Source organism: Balaenoptera musculus, chromosome 2 (assembly GCF_009873245.2).
Source record: "Balaenoptera musculus isolate JJ_BM4_2016_0621 chromosome 2, mBalMus1.pri.v3, whole genome shotgun sequence".
Classification (NCBI taxonomy): Eukaryota; Metazoa; Chordata; class Mammalia; order Artiodactyla; family Balaenopteridae; genus Balaenoptera; species Balaenoptera musculus.
In genome coordinates, this window is record NC_045786.1 from 173,014,623 (window position 1) to 173,038,819 (window position 24,197).

Here is a 24,197-nt window from a genome sequence, read left to right on the forward strand (position 1 = left end):
CCGGAGAAGTTCAGAGACTTTTGGAGAATAGCAGTGGGTAGAGGCCCAAGCCCTCCGTCAGCACCGGGCTCCGAGGAGCCCAGGCGCCCAAGTGCGAAGCTGACTACATAGATCTAGGGTGCCCCCTGCCGTCTATATTCAGTCACTGCGTCTCCCCAGCCTCGGGTCCTGGCCTTGGAATAGACTTGGCCAGGAGCGCCCCGCCCACTCAGGACACGCGGCTGGAACACCAGGAAGGAAGGTGATAGTGGCAGAGGCAATGCGGGAAAGGAGCTGGTTAGGTGAGGCCTTTCAAACGGCTGTTACTCTGGCTGCGGGATGGCCAGATACGGTACAGGATGCCCAGTTGAATTCCAGATCAACAACTAATACTGGTTGAGTACAAGCATGTCCCAAATATTGCATGGGACATACTTATTATGCTAAATTAGTTGCTAAATCTGGCAACCCTATCAGGGCTGGGCCAGAAGGGGACAGTGTGAACAGAAAGAAATAACTTTATCTGACTTGCTTTTTTGTTGTTGTTGTTGTTTGTTTTTGATGTGGACCATTTTAGAAGTCTTTATTGAATTTGTTACAATATTGCTTCTGTTTTATGTTTTGCTTTTTGGCCCCAAGGCATGTGGGATCTTAGCTCCCTGAACCTGCACCCACTGCACTGGAAGGTGAAGTCTTAACCACTGAACCGCCAGGGGAAGTCCCCATCTGACCTTGCTTTAAAGTGTAACATAATTTTGGAATTAGCTCGTTCATCCATCTTGTAACTGAGCACAAACCTATGGGACCTTCCCGGGACAGACCCCTCCCCCATATCTTCTGCTCTAGGTCCTCTCGGAAGTACCTAGATAATAGTATCTGATGCACATTTCCTGAGTTGTTTTACAGATGCTAAAAACCACCACCAAGGGGAAGAAATTAACTACTTGATGACCATGAGCATGAAGCCCCCAGACCTACTGGTGCCTAAGGATTGATAATGTTAAGCCCTGTGACACCATCTTGTTACCGCCATCAACCAATCAGAGAATTGTGCACAAGCTGATCACCTACCCTGCGACGCCCCTCCCTCACCTGGCCTTTAAAAATGCTTTGCTGACTCCCATCCAGGAGTTGGGGTATTTTGAGCACTCGCACTCCTGAACTCCTTGCTTGGTGCCCTACAATAAACGCTGTGCTTTCCTTCACCACAACTCGGGGTCAGTAGATGGGCTTTACAGTGAATGGGCGAGGGGACCCAAGTTTGGTTCGGTAACAATCCAATTCCTATTTATTAAACACATATTATTGCAGACAGAGTGCTAGGCTCTGGGCATTCAGCGGTAAGCAAAATGGACAGGATGCCTGCCGTCACGGGCAGCTCACTCTACCCCCTTGGCCTACATTTATCTGTCCTAATCAAGTGTCCCAGTCTCCAGGAACTTGCTCAACCCTCCACCACCAGCACAGTTTACTTACAGCACAGCACCTAAACCTTTCCACTCACTCTAACACCTGTCTTTGCTAAACTGAGCTCCGTGAGGACAGGATTCGGTCTGTTTTGCTCGCAGCTGATTCCCTGGGGTTAGGGCATTGCCAGGGTGAATGAGAATGTTTTGACCGAGTGGCTCTTTGTCCGCACTTGGTTCTCCAGCCTTCCTGGTGGTGGGGTGAGCTACTTCACATCTTTTCAGTTAAATCTCTTCTGTTAAGATTAGCTAGAGTTGGCTTCTGCTGCTCGCAACAGGGAACCTTGATGAGACATCTGCCGTGGGAGATGGTTACCGCTTTTTGGAGTAATCAGACCAGAGCCGTGGACAGTGTGAAAAGCTGGTGCTCCCCTCCTGTACTCCTGGAGCGTCTGCCCCAGAAGCACAGGTGGCTAGGGCCTCTCAGAGACCAAGGGACCCCTGGGACATACAGGTGGGGGAATGGACATCTTTGAGTTTTGTCTTTCCAGCATTTTTTCTCCTTTTTTTTGCATACAGACCCTATGCCTTTGCAGTGGCTGTCATATTGCCCATTCTGCCCCTATTTTATGATTTATTCATGTGCTAAATAGCAAGAGAGGGCAAAATGACAACAATTTCCAGACATTCCAGAAGGAGGGGGAAGGAAGAACTATGCCTTACCTACTTGAAGAAACACTGAGGAACCATTTTAAATGACATTTTCAATTACTGAAGGATATGCTTATAATAGAATATTAAGTACAAAAAGTAACATAAAAATTATATTCTTTTTAACAAGGTTGAATTGAATCTATCTATCTATCTATCTATCTATCTATCTATCTATCTATATATATATATTTTTTTTTTTTAAATACATCGTACAGTGAAAAAAGATTGGCCAGAAGGATGCCAAGTCTCCGGTAGCCGTTGTTTCGGGGCGGTGGGGAATTCGGTGGTTCTTTTGTCCTTTATCTGGTTTTCTGCATTTTCCAAGCTGTATTTAGCCTTGCCAAATGCTCTTGATACACGAAGTTTCCAAGCTGCAAGGATTTTCAGAGATGAATAAAAATTGCACTGAGTTGCAATATTGGAAAATCCTACTCCCGAGTTAAGTTTTAAGAGCAGCTTGCTTTCCCCTGCGAAAGCCTCCGATTCGCTGTAAGAAGTCACCTCCCTTCTCCTTAAAGGCCCCAGGGTCTCAGTTGTTTCATCTGGCCAATGGGGACGACAACAGCCCTCCGCGGGAGCCGGCTGGGAGTCAGTGCGGTGACTCCGCCTAGAAGCGCTTGGCCGGCTCCCGGACCGGAGCAGGCGGAGAAACCTCGTAGGTGCGCTGGCGGCGCTAGCGCATCGAGTGGCCGGTTAGCTCAGTTGGTTAGAGCGTGGTGCTAATAACGCCAAGGTCGCGGGTTCGATCCCCGTACGGGCCACGAGTATGGCTTCCTTTTTTCCCTCCCCCACGTTATGGGTTTGTTTTACAACTGTAACTGTCTTTGAAAAATATGCCTTTTGAGTGCTGTGCGCCGCGTGCAAACAGGAGGGAGTCGCGGAATCATTCTGGACTCGGCCCGGAAGTTGGGGCAGGCTGCCGGTGGGGAGGGAGGGCAGAATCCCGCGCGGGCTCGCGCTGTGACTGGTTATCCCAAGTCCCGGCGCGTTGCAAGCCTGCCGCCCACTTAGGGTCTTTTTTTAGGATGCTCTCAGTTGCCACCGCCGGTTGCTACCTAATGCAGAGCTTCTGAGGGCCCTCGGGGGGAGACCTCAGTTTTCTGGAGTTCTTAGAATTGAAAACCCAGGCTTGGAATTCATTCATTCCACACATCATTTTTTTTTTTTTCTGTTGTTTTGTTTTTTGTTTTTTGAATATGGAACGCTTCAAGAATTTGAGAGTCATCCTTGCGCGAGGGCCATGCTAATCTTCTCCGTATCCTTCCTATTTTAGTATATGTGCTGCCAAAGAGAGCACCATTCCACACGTTAATGGAGCGCATACTGCATGCCCGGCATCCTAGTCTAGGCAGGGAGCAGTAAATGAGAGACACAAATTCCAACCCACATGGAAACAGTGACCAGCCAATGACTGCCATGTTTTTAGTGAGGCCCTTCTGGTTGTGGAAGTGTAAGCAGACTGGGCAGCGGGCGGGAGAAAGAGAACCAGGCATGGCTTTCTTGACATGAGAGAAGCCCTTTCAGGCCTAAGTCATTTTGTGATCTAAGCCTGGCCACAATGCTTGCCCTTGAACAGGTCTCAGTAACAATGATCTTAAGGGAACGAAAGAACAAACTGTTATTGAGCTAGAGAAGTAACAATACCAAAGATAATAAATCAGTTGTAAAGACTCCCAGTTCTGTTTCAGTGGTAAAGATTAGCCGGAAGCACTTTCTTGAGCTGTTTTGCAGAATTTAAACTTTCTTCACCAGATCTACTGGAACCTAAAGATTGATGATGTTGACCTTTTCTGACCCTCATGATTTCAATCAACGACTCTGCCCCAATTCTAGGCTGAATTCTCCTCTGCTCAAGCCCCTTCATGAATATGCATATACCACCCAAGCCCCTTCATGAATATACATATACCACCCAAGCCCCTTCCGCAATTCTGCTGTTTGGATTGACACCGCTTTGGGAGAGCTCCCTGGTGTTCTCCTTACTCTCTGCAGGTAATACATCCTTCCTTCTCTCAATTTTTGGCTTGGTTGTCTTTTGGCTCCACACCCACCAAGAGGCGAACCCAGTTTTTGGGTAACAGAAGCATCTGGAAACCTCTTGCTACTTTTTTGTTTTTCAGAGAGCTCTTAGACTTCACGTTTCTTCCTCTTGGTTCTGCAGTGTGTAGCCAGAGGGCAGCTGGATGAATTTCTCACTCATAGTCCAAATCAGGCATTTTTAGTTTAACAAAGTCTAGCTTTTTAGGGTGAATGCCATATTATATCAGGGTCCAACTGTAACCGAAAGTGGGTTCTGGCTGCTCGCTGCTCAAAAGCCAATAAAGAGGCAAGGTTGGTGGAAAGGAAAGTTTGCTTTATTTCAGATGCCGACAGTGAGGGGAGGGGGGTGGCGGGGAGTGAGGCCGGACTCCTGTCCAAAGGCCAACTCCCCACCACTGACAACCAGTGGGCAAGAGCTTTTATAGACAGAGGGAGGGGGCTACATGCAGAAACAGCACAGTCAGCTCTGACGGTCATCTTGAAATTTGTCGTGCGGTGCTCTGATCAGCGTCATCTTGATTGTTTTCAGTACAGTTAATCTTCAGTTGCAGGGTCAGTTTGTTCCCATTTCTTTGAGGCCAATTCTTGGAATTGTGGCAGCTTCTGTCATGGCTATGGTCTGGTCATCATGTAGTTACTTTCTTCCACCTGGTGGGGATTTCAGTACCTACAAGACAGCTCCCAGGATACGGCTCAGAATACTATGTATAGCCCTTGAGGAGGAACTAAAGGTCCTTGACTTTGCTTTCTGACTAAACTATTATTGTTTTGTCCTGTTTGACTGTTTTCCTTTGCTTCTGTATTTTCTCACTTCTCTGGTTACACTTATTCTTTGGCTAAAGTTTTTCTACAGACAAAAGGCAGGCGAAGGACATGGCGGGGAAAGACCATAAAGTCCGGCTCCATTTCACAACCATGCTTGAAAAATCTCCAGTGAGAACATCTACTAGATCATTCATTCTTTTTTTTTTTTTTTCCCCAAGCCCTGCAGCTTGCCCGATCTTAGTTCTCAGACCAGGGGTTGAACCCGGCCCAGCAGTGAGAGCACCGAGTCCTAACCACTGGACCCTGAGGGCGCTGTTCTCAGCTTGTCACGGGGCCATGGGGGCAATCATTCATTCTTTTCTCAAATAGGTCTTAAGCTCTGACTTAAATCTGTAACGGCTCAAGGCTTAAAGCCACAGACCACAGGCTTAAAGCCGTTGGCAAGTGCTCAGTGTGTACTAAAAGTGCCCACTAAATGCCAGCGATGGGACCGTTGTTATTATGAACAGTTAGAAGGAGAACCTAGGGCTGCTGACCTCTAGAATAGACACCTGTACACTGGTTGCATTTCACACCTTGGATGTGTGTTACAGGCACCTTGTTAGATGTGGGGACCTTGCAGAGGAGAAGCCAGCCGAGGTTGCTGCCCTCAGAGCCCATACTTTCCTAAACAAGGGCTTGAAGGGGTCCAGAATACACCTCTGTGGCATAAAAATTATTTTGAGCAGAAGCCATTTGAGTTCCTGAAAAGCCTCATCTGCCTAAAGTAGAGCCTTCCAAAAGAACTCAAAAGAATTCATTTGTCATAAATCCCCAGGGAACAATCAGGCAAGACTGACTTTTATCACTGGAGAGGAGAAGCTGGCATCACACCTAAACAGGCATTGTCATAAAACTATCTTAGCTCCCATCTACTCTAGGTAAGAGCCTATTTATCTTTCCTAAGTTGTTTGTTTTCCGGTAAGTGCCCTCTCCACCCATCCCCTCCCCTGTTAAGATAATACTATATAAGCCCCACATTCTAACTGCCTCTTTGAGTCACATTTTTCTGTGAATTCCTGTAGGTACATGAATAAAAATACATTATTAAAAACGGCCTCCTTTTTTCTTGTTAATCTGTCTTTTGTCGGTTTAATTCACACTCCCCCAGAGACTGAACCTGAGAGGATAGAGGAAAAGTTTTTCCTCCCTGACAGGCTCAAAAAGATAAATGGGATACTGTGTTCTAGATGAGGGGCAGTTCTTGGCTTAGGGATCAGAGAGGATCTTTCTGACATCTGAGGATGGAAGGATGAGAAGGTCTTTCTTTCAAAAGTTTAAAAAAAAAAGAAGAAAGAAAGTAAGTAAGGAAGGAAGAAAAGAAAAGAAAAGAGAAAGACAGAAAGACAGACAGAAAGAAAGAAAGAAAGAAAGAAAGAGAAAAAGGATTAAGAAATTGAAACAGGGACTTCCCTGGTGGTCCAGGGGCTAAGACTCTGCGCTCCCAATGCAGGGGGCCCCCGGTTTGATCCCTGGTCGGGGAAATAGATCCCACATGCTGCAACTTAAAGATCCCGCATGCCTCAAGGAAGATCCTGCACGCTGCAACAAAGATCCCAGATCCTGAGTGCCGCAACTAAGACCCGGCGCAGCCAAATACATAAATATTGAGGGGGAAAAAAAAAAGAAATAAAGAAATTGAAACAAATTCCACAAATCTAATCTCCCCTCTGGCCAATCCTTAGTGAGGCTACTAATGATAGACGCTGCAGGGAGCATAGCGAATGCGAGAGTATTGACCATGATGATGATGACGATGGTGGTCCTGTGGAGAGAAAAATGATCAGAAAGTTCACTGGAAACTTCTCAGACACCAGCCTGGCCCCCAGCTGCCCCCACCATGAGCATCATGGCATTCACCATATTATACTGCAAATGCTGGTTTTGTCTTCCTTCTTCCAGCCTAGACTCTATACAGAGGGCAGCGATGATGACTCACCCAACAAGCGCTTAGTGTTTGTTGATCAATGGCTCTACTGCCCCCTTGAGACAGGTGCACGCACTATCGGCTACAAGACACGCGGAATCAGGAGAGTAAAAGGAGGGGAGACTGGGAAAGGATGGGCCGAAGAAGTGGGGGCGGTAGAGCTGCGGACCGAGCTGTGAAGAGGGGTGGGGCGGTTCATTCGCTCGTTTGTTCATTCATTCATATTCGTCCATCATTCATTCCCTGAGCGTGCACCGCTGGACACTGAATGAGTAAAACTACACCCTCGAGGTGCGCCCCGTCTGGGTGAGTGGGTAGGGAGGAGGGGGCCGGCATGGAAACAATTTCGGGGTTGGGGAGCACACTTGTTAAAAATGCACACTTTGAGGGACTTCCCTGGTTGCGCAGTGGTTAAGAATCCTCCTGCCAAGGCAGGGGACACGGGTTCCAGCTCTGGTCCGGGAAGATCCCACATGCCGTGGGGCAACTAAGCCCGTGCGCCACAACTACTGAAGCCCGCATGCTGCAACTACTGAAGCCCGCGCGCCTAGAGCCTGTGCTGCGCAACAAGAGAAGCCACCGCAACGAGAAGCCCGCGCACCGCAACGAAGAGTAGCCCCCGCTCGCCGCAACTAGAGGAGGCCCGCGTGCAGCAAAGAAGACGAAACGCAGTCAAAAATAAATAAATAAAATAAAATAAATTTATAAAAAAAAATTCACACTTTGAACCCCCTCTCGGATATATCAAATCGGAAGGTGTGGAGGTGGGGCCTAGGAGTCTACGTCCAGGCAGGGTCTTCACGTGACGTTGAGAACATTTGGCCAGGGTGATGTTAGGGCCGGGGCTCTGGAACCTCGAGGACCGTTGCCTGAGAGTTCCCGGACAGCTCCTGGAGGAGGTGATATGTGAACGATAAATACGTCCACGACAAGCCCTAAGAAAATACGGCCGGGTCCTGTTGTTGGCGACGCGGTGGCAGAGCCGGGACAGCTCAGGCCCCGCCTACCGATCTGCTCGGTCAGGTGCGTTCGCCTTCCGAGGTGTCTTGGCCTGCGGGGCACTCGTAGCTGCCCCCCTTTCCCAGGTGACGCACATTTGAGCGGCCGGCGCTCGGCGACCCGGGTTCGAGTCCCCGCCTCGGCCGTCATGGCGGACGCGGAGCCGGAGGCTGAGGACGGCAGTGAGGATGGCGGCGGCGGCGGCCGGGCTCCCGCAGGCCAGAGCGGCAGTGCCGCGCGCGTGGTTCCGCTGGGCCCCGAACAGCTGCGGCGGGTCCTGGAGCAGGTGACGAAGGCGCAGCCACCCGCGAAGCCGCCGCCGCCGCCCTTCGTGCTGCAGGACGCGGCGCTGCGGTTGCGGGACGCGGCCCAGCAGGCCGCCCTGCAGCGGGGTCCCGGGGCCGAGCCCCCGCGCCCGCCGCGCCTGCTACCGCCGCAGGTGAGGCGCCGGGAGGGACCTCCGGGGAAACTGAGGCCCGGAGGGGGCCGAGGCCTCGCGGCGGGCAGGCCGGAGCTCGCGCCCGCGCTTCCCCTCAGGCCTTAGAGCTGCCCAGCCCGAGAGACCGGTGTCCGCCCGCGTTACAATTCAGGGCGTCCCCACACTCAGCTCCATGGGGACCGCAGGCCACCCGCACCTGTCACCGCCCCAGCGTGTTCAGCTCCTCCCCCGCGCCGGGCCCTCGGAGCCTGTGCCCATGGCGGCCCCTGCCTGGGACCCAGCCCTGCTCAGGGCTCCTCCGTGCCGCCTGGCTCCTCTCGCAGGCCTTCGTCCGTTCATTCCGCCTTCCTTGAACACTCACGGTGTTCCGGGCCCTGCCCGAGGCGCAGCGTCGACCGCAGCCCTGAAGAACGTGAGGCACGTTGTGGGCCTGACGTGGGGGCTGCTGTAGAGGGAGTAGTCCTTAGGCCTGACACCGGAGCGGAGACCTGAATGGGTTAGAAGGACATTAAGAGGAGAATTTTCCAGGTGGAAGGTGCTGCAAGTGGCCGAGACTCGGGACAGAATAAGTACATTACAGTAACTTGGTGCAGGGCTTGTGGCAGTGCCTGTGTTTGTAACCCCAGTGACAAATGGCCCAGCACGTGCCCGACATTCGCTTAATGAATGAGATACGTGAAAGCACTCTGTATACTGACCAACATCCTTTCTCAGCGGTGCTATTTCCCCGTTACACAGCTCTTGGCTGCTAGGGAAGCTGGATCTAGAATATGGTCTTCCGAGCCCAGAGGGTCCGGTGTAGCACCTGAAGCCTGAGGTCCTTCCCATCACGTGTAAAGTCACATCCCCTTTCAGCACTGGGCTTGTAAAGGACAATGCTTCTCACTCCAGAATTGCCATAGATTGTTCTTGCACTAGAATAAATAGGCAGAGAATAGAATCAGCAGTCTTCACAGGGTTTCACTTACGGTTTTGTTTTTGACTGGGTGATTTTGACAGTTTAGAGTCATACCCAGTTGGTCATCAAGACTGGAAAGGTTGTCTCACTAAAGTTTGGGAAGACAAGTATGATTCTGCCCAAATGCCATACTTCATAGAGGTGGGACCTTGGGTAACGCGACCTCTTTGGGCTTTAGTTTCCTTACTTGCAGGAGGTTTGGCTCCTTGGGTGAGCTTTCCAGCTCGTACTCTGCTGGAGAAACAGATGCTTCTCCCATAAGCCCTGCACAGCAGGTCTGTGGAGTCAGAAGGGTGCCAGTGGCTCGTTTGCCGGCCTCTGCTCCGTGCCCGGCGCTGTGCTGAGCCGCTTGGCTCTCAGCGGACACACAAAAGTGCTTTTATCAGCGTTTTACAGATGAGGAACTAGCTCAGAGGGGTTGAGTGATTTTTGCCCAGGGTCCCCCCTGTGTGGCTACTCTCCAGGGCCTGTTGAATGTGGCTACAGCTTTTTGGGTTTGGTAGCTTAGGAAAGAGTCCAAAAATGATGTGTTCCAGAAAACGAAAGCAAACAGGTAGCATGATTGTGTTCGGTAGCTAATCTAGTTGGAATGATATAAATTCTACCTGCATTCACGACGATGTAATTTTGCAGTCTGTTCAGCTAATATTCTTTGCCCGCCCCCTCCCAAGCTGTGCCATAGAGGCCACAAAGACAAATCAGATGTGTACCTTGCCCCTAGGGAGGTTATGATGGTACCAGGGAGGTAAAACATGACTCAGGATAACTTCTGATCAAGGTCAGAAAGCTAGAGGTACGATAAAGAACTAAATGCATTGAGAGAAAGGGAGAGGTTATTTCTGGCTGAGGGAATCAGAAGAGGTGGCATCTGAACTAGATCTGCAAGGGTGGGTCCAAGTTGAAAATGCAGGAGAGGAGAGGCAGTGCTGGAGGTGGGGCAGGGTGTGCCTTTGGAGATCCCCGGCCCCGTGGTTCTCTGTCGGGGGTGGTGTGGATTAGAAGGCACAGACCAAGTGGACACACTCCCACAGGTCATCCCCTATCCCTCCCATCCTTCCCGTTCCTGCCCCACAGAAACATTTCCAGTTTCCTACCACACGACGTGCCCTTTCTCATGCATCCCTGCGTTCACACGTTTTTCCTTACACCTAGAATGTGTGTTCCATCTGGCAAAAATTCTACTCAGCCTTCAAGGCCCCCCGTGGAGGTCACCGCTTCTGGGAAGCCTACCAGGCCTGAACTCTTCCTGCCCCTCTTACTGCACCCCTTGCACCATGGTGTCGTTTTCCTATCGGTGTTCCTTAGGAAACCTGGGCTGCCTTCAGAATCATCAGTGGAGCTTTGAAGGTACAGATTTTGAGGCAGGATGTCTTGAGTCAGCAGGTCTGTAGCTGACTGAGGTGGGGCAGGGGAAACACCCCCTCCCCAAAGGTGAGGCTGGGACTTAACTTTTGTTTGTGTATTGGCACCCAGAGATACTTAGTAAAACTTTGTTGAATGAAATAGACATATAACAAAGTATCAAGTATAGTACCCACTTGGTAAAGTGGTCTGGAAAGCAGATGAAAGGATTAGACCAGCTTGGCCACTTGTGGTAATTCTAAAGCAATAGGATTTGGCATGCGGGTTGGGGGGGGGTTCTATCTGTCTGTCTGTCTTTAATGGCATTATCTGGTAATACCCCAAGAGCTTAGAGACACATTCTAAGTAATTGGTAGTAAAGTGAAACGAATGTGATTCTTAAAAGATGTGCAAGTAAATCTAGTTGTCATTGGATTCACAGTAGCCCAGGACCAGCTCTGTACCCTTCCTCAAAAACCAATATGTTGACTTGTCTTTGCTGTTTGTAGTAAGTGTATAACATGCACTCAGACAGATACACTCCAGCTTGATGTCAGTGAGGGTTTCCATCCTGTCCTGTGTGATATTTTTATTGACCCTCTACTTGGTAGAGGGTTGAGTCCAAAGAGGGCCTGTTGGTGACCCCAAGTTGGTGGTTCTCAACTGGGGGCAGTTTTGCCCCACGGGGGGCGTTTGGCACTGTCTGGAGACATTTCTGATTGTCACAGCCTGGGGAGTGCTACTGGCATCTGGCGGGTGGAGGCTGGGATGGCGCTCAACAGTGCACAGCACGTCTGCCACGACTCACTTACTGGTCCGAAATGTCAGTTGTGCTGTGGTTGAGAGAGCCAGCTCTGGGTGATGAGCTTTGTCTGTCTTTTCTCCCTGGAGAAGGATGCTCACTGTTTCTGCCCGGTGAGGGCAGGAGCCTTGTTTTGCTGCCCCTCCCCCGAGCCCATGACAGCTGTCTCCGTAACACCCGCAGCGCTGTGTCGGGCACCCGGGCACTGCTCAGTATTTGTGGAACCTTGTTGGCAGCAGCCCTTCCCTTTGGTGGGTGCTTTGCTGTTACAGACAGTGCTGCCTTGAACCTCCCAGACATACATCTTTGTGCCTGTGCCAGTGTTTCTTCTGGGATCCAAGAAGCAGGATTGCTGGGAATCAAAAAGCACATGCATTTAAAACTTTGTTAGATGTCAAAAAAGAAAAGTTGGTGAAGAAATGCAGCCCCACTCCTAGATGTGTGCCCTGGAGAAACTCACACGTGTACACACACACATACGTCACAACGCAGAGCAGACCAGAGCGCAGGGCTGGCGACCACCTGTCCTCTGACAGGAGAACGTTGTTCTCGTGCTGCAGAGCAAGTGAACGCCTGAGAGCTGCACACCCCAATATGGATGAATTTCACAGGCAAGATAGGGAGGAGAAAGCCCCGACAGGATACCGGAGATGATATTCACTGACCTAAAGCTTAAAAACACATCAAAACGGAACTGCGTATTTTTAGGGATATCTACAAGTGTAATATAAAGAACGCATGAGAATGGTAAAGTGCAGATTCAGGATAGGGCGAAGAAAAAGGCATGTGGGTTGGGGGCATAGCAGAGGGCTTTCCCCGGGTAGTAATGTTGCATGTTATAAGGTAGGTGGTAGCGACCTGAATTACATAGTTCTTCATGGCTTTTTTGGTTTGCAGAATTTCACTGAAAACTTTTAAAAAAGAGGTCACATATTGAATTGAGTCCAATTTAGAGTACTAAGAACTCCAAGTTAATACACATGTGGTAAAACTATCAAGGATATTCACGAGCTCATTTGTGGGTCATGACTGGTATTTTTTTTTTTAAGTGATGTAGAGTAGATACTATCAGAAGGCATTTATGTAGGAATGGTAAGTGCATGAACTTTTTATTTTGTTTATATATGCAAATGTTTCTGCAAGCACGAGGGGTGTGACGTAAAATAGATCACTGTGGACTGGGCAGAAAGGCTGAGAAACACCACTGGAAACAGTACAGATACATTATATAGACGTTTTTCTATGTAAGATGCATAAGTTAGAAAAAAATCTCAACAGTGGATTTAAGATGAGAGTAAAATTGCAGAAATGTTGATAAGCATGGTGCTTCTTTTCTCTTTCTGTGTTTAAGCAATTGGAAGCCATTTGTGTCAAGGTTACATCTGGAGAGACGAAAGCTCAGGGAAAGCCGATGCCTGCACTGGCCACCATCCCGCCCCAGACAGCCAGGCCGAGCCAGCCGCTCGGGAGACACTGCAGCGCGCTGGGGCTCCGCGTCGCCAGCTCTCGGCTGCCCGGGCCGCAGCCCCTCCTGAGCCCCGGGCCACAGCCGCGTTTCCCGAGTCACCCACCTCAGCCTCCCGTTCAGGTGTTCGTCCAGAGGCCGCCGCTCGCCCTCCGACCAGTCCCTGCGCGGAGAGTCTTGGCCTCTGAGGCCCTGAGTGGACAAGGCACCACGCCGCCCCCTCTGCCAGCCTCTGACCCGCCGGCAGGAACATCTGCTTCATCCAGTCCAGTAAATTTATTTATTTCCAGCTCGCAAACAAAATGCACCAAGAAACTAAAAAAATCTTTAAAAGTGAAAACACGTTCGGGGCGGATATCTCGACCTCCCAAGTATAAAGCTAAAGATTATAAATTCATAAAAACAGAGGATTTGGCCGATGGTCACCCCTCAGACTCTGACGACTACTCAGAACTGAGCGTGGAGGAAGATGAAGACCACAGGGGAAGGCAGGCGCTCTTTGATTTATCGAGCTGCTCTCTGAGGCCCAAAACTTTTAAGTGTCAGACCTGTGAAAAGTCATATATAGGAAAGGGGGGGCTCGCCCGGCACTTTAAACTGAATCCAGGCCATGGCCACCTGGAGCCTGAGCCGTTGCTGTCTAAGAAAGCCAATGGGAGCATGATCCTGGGCCCCACAGAGGGCAGGACCGCCAGCCTGGCACCCCCGGAGCTGTCCACGCCAGCTCTTGTAAGTGAGGAAGTGGCGCACTCAGCACGGCGTGGCCTGCAGGTAACGTTTCTGTCTGGTGATAGCGTCCTGATTCCTGCCCATCCTTTTTTTTTTTTTTTTTTTTTTAATCTTTTTTTGGCCACGCTGTATGGCATGTGGGATCTTAGTTCCCTGACCAGGGATCGAACCCGCGCCCCCTGCATTGGCAGCACGGAGCCTTAACCACTGGACCTCCAGGGAAGTCCCCTGTCCATCATCCTTAAGTTAACTTTATGTTGTCTGCACTGCTGCCAGATAATCGAGGAGAAGTGTGTCTTCCGTCTAGTGCAGACGGTTTACTGATGGGAACGCAGGCACCAGTCCTGTAGATCCGGTCAGTAAAACTAATCGCAAGCACTCTTGGCTGATGCTGACATGACTGTGGTCCTGGGAAAGGTCCAAGTGGGGGGCGCCAGTCCACAGGGCTGCTTCCTGGGGCGTCCGCAGTAAGACGTCTGCTTGCCGTGTTCTCTCCTTGCTTTGCCCCTTCCGAGACTCAATCAGACAAAGCAGATACGAGTCACCGTGAGTTTGCATCACCACGTCAACTTTTATTTACTGAAATTTTAACTTACCCAACATGTGTGGTGAGCATTTGTGTGCCATGTACAATAGGTCAGTTATTTAAAAAACAGCAGTTGGATCACTTTAACAAATGGCGGGCCTCTGTGGTCGCCGTCATCCCACTTTGTCTTAAGCTTCCTTCCTTTTCCTTTGACTTGTGTTAGCTGTTGTTCGTTATTTGTAGTTTTCAGACGTTAAATAGAGAAACCGGCCTTGGAATTGATGTGACTACTTGATGGGAGTTTGTGACTTTAGGGACCTGGAAGCTGTTGAAAATGCGTGTTTGCCTGCTCGTGGCGACCTCATTCCCAGCAGCGGACGGGGTTCCCGCAGGAGGGCCGAGGCCGGCGGCTGCTTCCGCTTTCACATCCGCTCCTTGGGACCTGAACAGACAGACACCTCCTGGGCCCAGGAGATCTGTACCAAGTGAGGCCTAGTGGTAGAACCATGGGACAGCCCTGTGTTAGGATTCAAAAACATTGTCTCACCTTGCAGCCTCAGTAATAATAGTAATAACAGTCACACCGTTTGTTGCACGCCTGCTTTGGGCGGGAGCATCACGTACATTCGCTCAATCCTGTGAGAGCCCTAAAGGCAGGTGCAGGGGTCCCTACTGGAGACGAGGCGCGTGGGGCTCAGCGGGGACGACGGGCTCCCCGTCGAGGCACGCCTAGGACTCTGTCCGGGCTGGGGTTCGACCCAGGTCTTTTGACCTCAAAGCCTGCACTCTAGGCCCGGCTGCCTCTGCTAGGAGGTTCTACGCCTCTCACAGCTGGCAAGAGCCCGACTTTCGAGAGACCTCTAACTTTTCTTAAGTTGTGGTAGGACCAGGATGACCATGTAGTTTGTCACCCAAACCCAGACATTCTGAGAATGAAAGGGGCACTATTAACCATTCCAGGAGACAGCAGGCGCAGCCAGGACTGCCTCAGACAAACTGGACGACCAGGCCGGCTGGCACCTTCCATTTCCTTCAGTAATGAAATCTTACACCACAGCAAAAGCAGCTTCTGGATATCTGACTTCTGGAATTTAGGCACCTAGCCTTGCTCCAGACGGCTTTTGAGGCCGTGGGGTCCCAGAGCGGCTTCCTTCAACCAGAACTATGTCTCCTCTCCTCTCCTGAGTCGGCCGTGGATGGCCACGTGGTGCTTAAAGCCACAGGCAGACCTGGCGTTCCTCCTGAGGCTCCATTTTAATGAAGATTTGGAGGGAAGATTCTTTAAGAGGACACACTTTGTGCTAGCTTTCCTTGTATTTAACCTTCCACCAGTCCTGGGAGATGTAGGTGTATTATTCCTATTTTCAGAGGAGGAGGGAATTGGCACAGAATGAGGAAATAGCTAGATAGTGTTAGATCCCGATTCTCTTCCCAAAGCTGTGCAAATCCATGGAGACAGAAAGTGGATTAGTGGCTGCTGGGTCTGGGGGGAGGGAAGAATGTGTGATAATGTGTAGGGTTTCTTTGGGGGATGATGAAACTGTTCTGGGATTAGATAGTGGTGATGGTTACACAAGCTTGTGAATATCCTAAAATCCACCTAATTGTATGTTTCCAAAGGATGAATTTTATGGTATTTGAAATACATCCAATAAAAAATAATTTTAAAAATCTAAAAGTCATGGCTAAATTATGAATTAACAAAATTCAGGTCAGTTTTTAAGATGGTAGTGACATCAGAAAAGTCTTTTGTTTCATTTTGGGCAACACCCCAGGGTTAGGGTTTGTCAGCCCTGACTTGCAGGGTAGTATTCATCTGGTGTCTTAAAGGGATACTTGGTTTACGTGTAAGATGCATTGATTATAGTTAATGTGTCTTAATTATGCAAAGAAGAAGTTAGCAAGTTCCTTGCTTTTGACTTGACATTGTTCTGCTTTAAGGTTTTCATCATGGTGTATAAAGCATGATTATTTTATTTTTGTTTGGGTGTGCAACCCTATCTAGAATGGTCAGTCTGTAGACGTTGAAGAGGCGCTGGTGTCTGAACCAAAAAATGGAAGTTTTTCAGCCCTTTTGGGATCAGAGAGACACCCCGGACCTAGAAGAAGCGGCTACTGCGTGGCCCTCCCAGAGCCCAGCGCCGCCGTCCTGGAGCAGAGCGGAGCGGTTCGCCCGCAGGTGGGCGTTGGGGCAGTTTGTGCACAGGGCCCAGCAAGGAGCAGAGCCAGGCTCCTGGAGGTGCGTCGCTGTTAGAACCCTGTTCTTGAAACCTGTGTCTCTGGCATGGTACGTGGCGGTTCACTATTAGGTTTCTGAATTTAGAAGTAAAATACCCAGTTTAGGTCAACTAAACAGTTCACCTGATGTGTGTAATCAGATGAAGTGTGTAATAAATTCAAAGACAGCATTATCTGAAATAACTCCTAGGTGTACCTGTTTGAAATGACCAGAGGGCCTTAAATATAGAGCTGCTTGCCTTTTTCAGTTTTAGAATAATTATAAGCTGTGTTTTCATGGAAGCAGTTTAGAAAACAGAAATGGTTTTCTATTTTTTTGTAAAAAGTTTCAAGGTATAAAAGCATGTTTCGGGTTTTGAACTCTAGAATCTCCATTCCACCCCCTTGAAAGTAAGTTTATCGAATTTGGTTGGATTGGCTTAGAAAAGCGGAAACCCAAACTTACCCAAATTGTCTTTGACTAGGATGTATTTATTTGCCTGCTAATGGCTGGATGAGTATCTTAAAGAAAAGAAGTGAAAAACAGCAAGAGAGAGCACGAGATAAGTTAGTGAGGCAACTGGCCCCAGAAAGAGTGGCCGCCGTCAGGGGCCCGGCCTCCCGGCTCCTACACACGAGCTTCCCGCTGGCCCCTCGGCGGCGCCGGCTGCCGTGCCTCCTGCTCGGTTCCAGCCGTGCCTCGTTTCACTGATGCCCTGACCCTTAGCAGCTCCACTTAGGTGAGAAACCTGAACCTCACAGAGGCTGTTAACTTGTACCAGGTCACCCCGCAGGTCGGTGGCGGATCCAGAATTTGGATCTGAGACCAGTGAGGCGACCCTAACACGTCACCTTGACTCGCAGTGCCACACCTGTCACACAGAGAGTCGAGGAGTGCTCCGAACAGCACCGCTCTTGATCTCACAGACGGGAGTCTCCCCAGAAACGGGCATTCATCTACGCAGGAACTGGGTGTCCGTCCAGTTTCGGGCCCTGTCCTGGCTGGGCGGGGACGCTGTGCAGGGGGAGAGGTGGCGGCCGGAGCAGCCAGCGGCAGCGCTGCCAGGTGCGCGTGGCTGGGAGCGGGGGGCCGAGGAGGCGCCCCCGCTGCTGCCGTGACGCGCGTCCTGGACGTCCGGACGTGGGCCAGGCCGCAGAGGGGCCGCGCCCCGCACGCCCGCCTTCTCACGCCTCCCGAGCGCTGGAAACCAGCTGCTCGTTTTGCTCTAAGGGCTCTTGAAAGTCACGATTAGACATTTTTATCTTGCAAATGAAAAGGTTTTCCTTTTGCTTTTTGACTGTTTTATGACCATCTGTGGCTTCCTCGGAACCCCTGCCAGTTTGCAGCTCCCAACTGATGGCCCTTCCTAAGCCCTGAGCCCGTGACCTCCCTGAGCCTTGTATGACTGTTTCTAGGACTTGTCGGTTTCGCCCTGACATTCTTGCCTCCCTGGGTGATCTCACCCATCCTCCTGGTTTCTCAAACCACCTTCCGTCTGGTGACTCTCACGCCTGTACTTCTGTCCAGACCACTCCCGAGCTTCAGAGCTGATTTCAGGCATCCCCACCTGCTGTCCTGTAGACCCGTCCACATCCTGCCAGAGCCCACAGGCTGGCTTCCTGCCCCACCCCCTGTTATCAGGGGGCTGCCCAGGTGCTCAGCTGGGAGCCCAGAGGCACCCATGACCCCTCTTTTCCCCCTTCACTCACCCCTCCCCCATCCTGAGGACTGAGGATGGTGCCCTCCCTGCATCCTCTGCCCCCCACCTTGGTCCTAGTCTCCTCGTCTGTCCTGCCTGTACGTGTACTTTGGTGGTGGTCTCCTGGCAGCGGGCTGCCCCGGGATTTGCTTGCATTTTCGTCTCGGGCACTAGTTGGTGAGCCCTGGAGAGCAGGAAGCACGTTTCCCCACCGCTGTGTCCTTCTCCAGGCGCCCACCACTCTCTCAGTGCTGTCGTGCGGGAGCCAGACTCTGAACCCAGCGTCGACCACGGGGCTTTGTCAGTGGGCGAGCAAGTGCGATACTTAACAAGGCAGAACGTTTACAGTCGAGAGGCGCGTAATCGCTGAGAATTTAGGGAACTTTCTGCCTTCTGTGTTCTTTGCTACAACAACTCATTGGCTGCTGGGAAATTCTTTCCATGCTTTCAGAGATGTCAAACGCTTTCTTCTGGTAGTTTCTCCACCAGTGTGACCGGGAGGATCTAGTGGAGTTGGCTCTGCCTCTGCTGGCTCAGGTCGTGACCGTGTCTGAATTTCTTCTGATGAAGGTGAGTCTCCTTAGTGTTTCTAAGTGATTGAGGGGATGATTTGAAGTTATTTAGAAAGGCGTCCTTCATATTTCCTCAGAAGGAGCCAGGCCCTTGGGAATCCTCTCCCTCCCCGAGGACAGAGCTGAAGTGAGCCTGCCGGCCCTGCCCGGATGCCCGGCACACGGCTCTCAGGCAGGCCACGCGTGGACTCCGTGGCTGTTTTCACTTTGGGTGGGAGGAGCGACAGTCACCTTTCTCCTGGCACCCACCCACCCTGCCAGCCTCCTCCACTGCAGCTCTGCCCCCAGTGAGCCCGCTCTGAGATGCGGCCTCACCGCCGGCACCCATGCTTCCTGGAGGCGCCCCGAGGGGCAGAGGCCTGGCCCTCCCTGGCCTGCAGGCCCCGGAATGTGCCCGTTTTGGTCCTCAGGGCCTTTCTGCCTTCCCGTACCGCTCCCCTGGCCACCATCCTCTGGTGGCCCTCATCTGGGCTGGTTTGTTTCCTGGGCCGCTTCTCCCAGGCCCATTCTGGTGCCCCCCGAGCACAAAGCTGGGCACACAGAGGCTCTCGCTGGGGAGCGAAGGCAGTGCCTGTGCTGATGGCTGCTGAGGGCTGAGGAACTTGAGTCCTTCCCTCTTTCAGATTTCTCTCTGTATTTTCCATTTCATTGCCTTGGGTTTAAACATTTTTTCTTGTCATCTTTATCTTCACTAAGGTTGAAAAAGGTCATCTAGCAAAACCTTTCTTCCCAGCTGTGTACAAGGAATTTGAAGAGTTGCATAAAATGGTTAAGAAAATGTGTCAAGATTACCTCCGTAGCTCTGCTCCCTGTTCTCTGGAAATAAACAACAGTAAGGTAACAAGCTCACAAGAGAGACTCGCTCTTATAGCCGAAAGAAGGCTGTCCATTAAAAGAGGAGAATGTTTATTTTAGTAGTGACATCTTCACAGTCAACTTCTTCTAGCTTTTTCTTCCATCAAGTGCAGGGTTTTTTTCTTAATATAAAAGCGATACATGCTTTTTTCAGAAAACTCGGAAATGCAGATAAGCTAAAAGAAAATTGCAAACACCCATAATCCTCCCACTCACCGATGATCACAGTTATTAATAGACTGTGTCTTCAGTGTGTAGGTGTTTGCAAAGGGCTGAGTTACACAGGGACCAGTAGTTATTGTTTGTGGTTGCGTTGACAGAATTCTCATTTCAGTGTCATTGCCTTTAGCTATATTGGGTCCTTGACAAAAATATGTCGTGAACTGATGCGGATATACTTGTCTTGGATCAAACCCTTTGCTGGGCAGAGTGTGGCCCGTGGTCAGGTCACCCAGGGGCCTCTCGCCGTGTCCAGCACGGAGACTCAGGTCTGCGCCTCCACCGAGCAGCTCACTGACTCCTGGCAAGTCGCTGCACCCTCCACCCCTCTGCCAAAGGGCAGCACTGAGTTCACGGGCTTTTCCGGCTCTCACGTGCCGGGGCTGTAATAGTCTGGTTTCGCCAGACAATTGAACAACATGGATGGGCTTGGAGGGCGTTATGCTGAGGGAGGTAAGTCAGAGGAAGACAAATGAGATATGACATCAATTATATGCGGGATCTAAGAAATACAACCAGCTAGTGAATACAGGTACGTAAGTAGGTCAGAAGGTAAATACGTGGTGTTGGGTTTACTAAAAAATCACTCACACAACAATGAAGACTGCTTAGGCCATGTTGACTTTGACTGCTCTTACCATTTGATTACACCGATGATGGAGCTGCCTGTCTGTGATTGGAAAGGTGAGTGTTTTCTCAGTACAGAGCAGGTACTTCTGTAGCAAGAAGTCTTAATCTACACTGTAATATAATACATGGGTTTTTTGGGTTTTGTTTTTTTGGGTCATGATCATTAGTTTTATACAAATTCAATATTTAATATAACCTAATAAACTCTTGTGTTTTATTTTCTTAAATCATATATTTTTAAAATGCAATGGATTCTTTGCTAAGCCTCCCATAGATGCCCCGGTTGGCAGTGGTCACCTACCTGTTTATAAACCGTTGGTTAAGCCGGTGTGGGTACCATCCTGTTATGGAGCAGACAGGACGTGCATGAACGCTGTGCATGCTCACTGGGACCCTCCTTTGTGGGCAGTTCGGGATGTGACGCAGCCTCTCTGGAGCGAAGACAGTGGCTCTGTTGGCAGGGGACACTGTCAGGTTGTTGGGCACTAAGCTTGCCGACCCCTGTTCTCTAGCTTAACTGTGACCTGCTGCCCTTCCTTCCTGCCCCACCCCTTGCCTGCTCTGTGGTGTTCTCTTTATGCTGTCCAGGTATCAGTGATGATGGCTGTTGGTTATTACCTTCACATCCAGTGCTTTACATAGGTTTTGCATAGGGAGTCTAATCTAATCTTTACAAAGTCCCTTCAGGGCAACTGTGGTCTCCCTCATAAGATAAGGAGACTTAGCAGGTAGGTGGCTGCCAAGGTCACCCAGGCTCTGAGCAGAGGTGCTGGGGTCCAGCTCTGGCTCTCAAACCCACATCCTTTCCACCAACTGGGAAAGGAGATCTGGTCCCAGAATGGGCAGGATTATCTTTCTGAAGATACCAGTGAGAATTCAAAAAAGGAGGAATAATGGGCAAGAAAGTTACCATGGTGTGAGACTAACATTATGAAGCTTGTGACGACAATTTATCTTCATTTTTCCCACTGTTTAGGTGGCACCTTGCTGTACAAAGGGACTTCATAGATTTAAGTTCAGCCCTTTGTTCTTAAGTGTTGACATGATTCCGAATCTTGTGTTTTGAGTGGAGCGTCTCTATGGGCCCCTTTCTGCTCAGGTTGCCGAGTCCTTAGGAATCACAGAAGAATTCCTGAGGAAAAAAGAAATACACACGGACTGCACTCCTCCCAAGTGCACCAGCCGAGAGGAGGACCGGGAGGCGCTGGAGGATGCTGGCCCACAGAAGAGGGAGAACGAGGTGGGCATGGCTGTGCGGGGGTGCCCGGCTACTGTCCGTTCAACATTGGATTATTGGGGTTGGATCTCTTCAACTCACAACACTGTTTTCCAGGAAGAAAAGGTGCAAGGTGGCCTGTTTCTCCCTAGTCTTAGCTGGTTGCATCTTCTCTTCCTAGACCACAGAGGAGAGGCTGGCTTCGGTGAAAAGGACCAGAAGAGAGCCTGTGCCCCGGGACACCACAGAGTATTCTGCCGACGGTGGAGGCCTGCAGGGGCCGGCCTCGTGCGCCCCAGAGGCCAGTGCGGGTAAAACGCTCTCTGTGGGGTGCACCCTGGGGCTCAGAGGCCTGCTGCTCGGGTGGGTGCCCCTGTGGCCACGTCTCAGAGAACCCTCTGCTTTCTCAAGAGTTTTACCCCAGCCTCCCAGTGTTCTGTGGGTCCATGTTTATTCCCTGTGAGTCTTGGGGTCTTTGGGGTTTTCTTGGGTCCCTTATTGAAATGAAGAGCTGCCTCGTGGTACTGAGTCGGTTGTACCTGGCGGGGGGGGGGGGGGGGGGGCGGGTCCCAAGAAGTTAGGCAGACCTGAGACCAGGGACAGGTCCCACGGACACACCAAGTCCATGGCTTGGCTTTCATGAGACTTGGCTCTAAGTGCCAGCTGAGAGTTAACATTCGAAAATGAGACATGTTCTAGCTTTTATTTCGGCTCTAGCCAGAACTGATCAATGAAACAGTTGGAACGTACAGCAGGCATACTGAGAATGATTATATAACTTTCTAAAATCTTATCAGGGCTGCCTGATACCTTGCCTTGATCCTAAAGTCTCTAATTTCAAGAGGCATTCTCCATTCTAGAACTTACTACTTAATTCTTCCGGAGGGGAGGGCCGATTTGTTCATTGAGGACGATGAAGACCCTCTGGCACCTGCTTGGAACACAGCTCCTCTCCCCTAACTGGCCTGGGTTTCCTCTTTTCATTTCATCCATTCTTGGAAGCTACCAAGTAACAAGGAGGGTTTATGTTTTCATTTTTGGGGCAAGAAAATTACTTTGGACTAGCTTGTTTTGGATAGTGAGTACAGTGACCGGCCATAGCAGTACACAAATGATTGTCTGTTTTTCCCAACTGTTTAGGTTTTGCCCCTAGAGTAAATGGGGGCGCCTCTCACCCACCTGAAGAAAGTCCCACGATGCCGGTTTCTGAGCTCGACAGCAGCACAGCACAGGCGGGCCAGCAGCTGAAAGCGTTTGCTGACTCAGCCGCTGGGAGTGGGTCTGCAGACCCTGCTCTCTTGTTTCGAGAAGCCCGTGGGCCGGGGGTTTATACTCAGTTAGGAAAACCAGGATCGCTGGCCCAGGACCGGGTGGCAACGTCCTCTGGGGAGAAGGCCCAGGAGCACTCGTCAGAACAGGACGCTGGGGACGGCCTGGGAAGCCGGGCTCTCTGCGGCACCTCGATGGTCCTGCCACCTGGCCGGCCTGGAAATGCAGAGGCGGGAAGCCTCCGCGAGGTGTGTAGCCCCGGCGAGGTCCTGCTTCCGGAGGCCGCGGCCCCGCCGCAGGAGAAAGCATGGTCCGTGGACGTCATGCCAGCCGGCTATGCCCACGGCACCACGTCCGAGCCGGGGCCTCAGCCCAGCCGGGGCGGATTGCTGGGTCCTGAAGGGGGCCTCACAGGCCACGCGGGGGACTTGGACCAGTCGCCCTGCGGGACCGAGACACACGCTGACCGGAGGGAGCTGGAGGGCATCACTGCCGTCAGGGAAGCCATGGCTTTTGAAAATGCCAGTGGGGGCCCCACGTTGCTGTCCCAGCGACAGGAGCAGATATTTATCCAGACTTCTGATGGGCGTATCTTGTCCCATCCAGGCTCCGTAGTGTCTGGGGAGGGGGACATTGTCATAGTGACCGACACAGAGGGGCCTGCCCTGCAGGCGGGCCCCCCGGAAGGGGTTCCTCTGGAAACCGTGGAGACGGAGCCCCCTCAGTGAAGTAGAGCCGGAGCCGCAGTCCTAGATTTGTATGTATTTTACCCGGAGGTCTACTTCAAGGAATGTTTATTTTTCTAATGTGAATACTGACACACAAGTGAACATTTTATTTATAAAGAATAATGTCTTTCTACCCCACTGTCTACCTTTTTCTACATCTTGCTCATTGTAATAATGGCAGATACGTTACCTGATAACAAATTCCTGATAACATCTAACTCCTAGGAGCTTTTGACAACTATTGCAGTTAATACCACTACACTATTTCTTGAGTCTCCCCTGCTCCCCAGTTCCAAAAAACTTTGCCCCCTTTCTCTTCGGTGATATGCTGCTCTTTCACCAGACTTGGTCCATACTAGAAGCTTCTTTTGGGCTCAATAAAAAAATAAATATGTAAGCTTGCCATCTGGGCAGCATTTTATTGGGAAGTAGGAAAGAAAGTTGTTTCTACTGACACTTTATGGATGAGGAAAGTGAGGCATAGGGATGGGACCCCCAGTCCTTTGATGTCCCACATGTAAAGTCACTTATCAAGATCTCTCTTTTTTTGGAATGTGTTCCTTGGCTCTATTACGGGGAGAGAAAGGGAGGGCCACTTGCCCACACTCAGACGAGAGCATCAAGAGGGCACAGCTGTCCTCTGCCCCCAGTGGCAGAGACTG

The 24,197-nt window shown here is 50.7% G+C and overlaps 1 protein-coding gene and 2 non-coding genes across 5 annotated transcripts; 2 read left to right on the plus strand and 1 right to left on the minus strand.

The window, feature by feature from the left end:
* Positions 1 to 2,786: 2,786 nt before the first annotated feature.
* TRNAI-AAU lies at positions 2,787 to 2,860 on the plus strand. Its single transcript has one exon. It is a non-coding gene; the product is annotated as a tRNA-Ile (tRNA).
* Positions 2,861 to 3,289: 429 nt separating this feature from the next.
* LOC118891388 lies at positions 3,290 to 3,396 on the minus strand. The gene has a single exon (XR_005018971.1). It is a non-coding gene; the product is annotated as a U6 spliceosomal RNA (small nuclear RNA).
* Positions 3,397 to 7,975: 4,579 nt separating this feature from the next.
* On the plus strand, positions 7,976 to 23,668 carry ZNF839 (zinc finger protein 839). 3 transcript variants are annotated; one of them, XM_036843945.1, is made up of 8 exons: positions 7,976 to 8,308; positions 12,761 to 13,645; positions 16,135 to 16,368; positions 18,524 to 18,616; positions 19,315 to 19,455; positions 21,422 to 21,562; positions 21,720 to 21,849; positions 22,679 to 23,668. In XM_036843945.1, exons 1-8 carry the CDS (start codon positions 8,018 to 8,020, stop codon positions 23,533 to 23,535), a joined length of 2,772 nt encoding a protein of 923 aa, XP_036699840.1. In that variant the 5' UTR covers positions 7,976 to 8,017; the 3' UTR covers positions 23,536 to 23,668. The 3 variants fall into 3 exon arrangements, with proteins under 3 accessions (XP_036699840.1, XP_036699838.1, XP_036699839.1); XM_036843943.1 differs by having other exon boundaries at positions 7,979 to 8,308; positions 16,135 to 16,308; XM_036843944.1 differs by lacking the exon at positions 16,135 to 16,368 and having other exon boundaries at positions 7,980 to 8,308.
* The last annotated feature ends 529 nt before the right edge of the window (positions 23,669 to 24,197 follow it).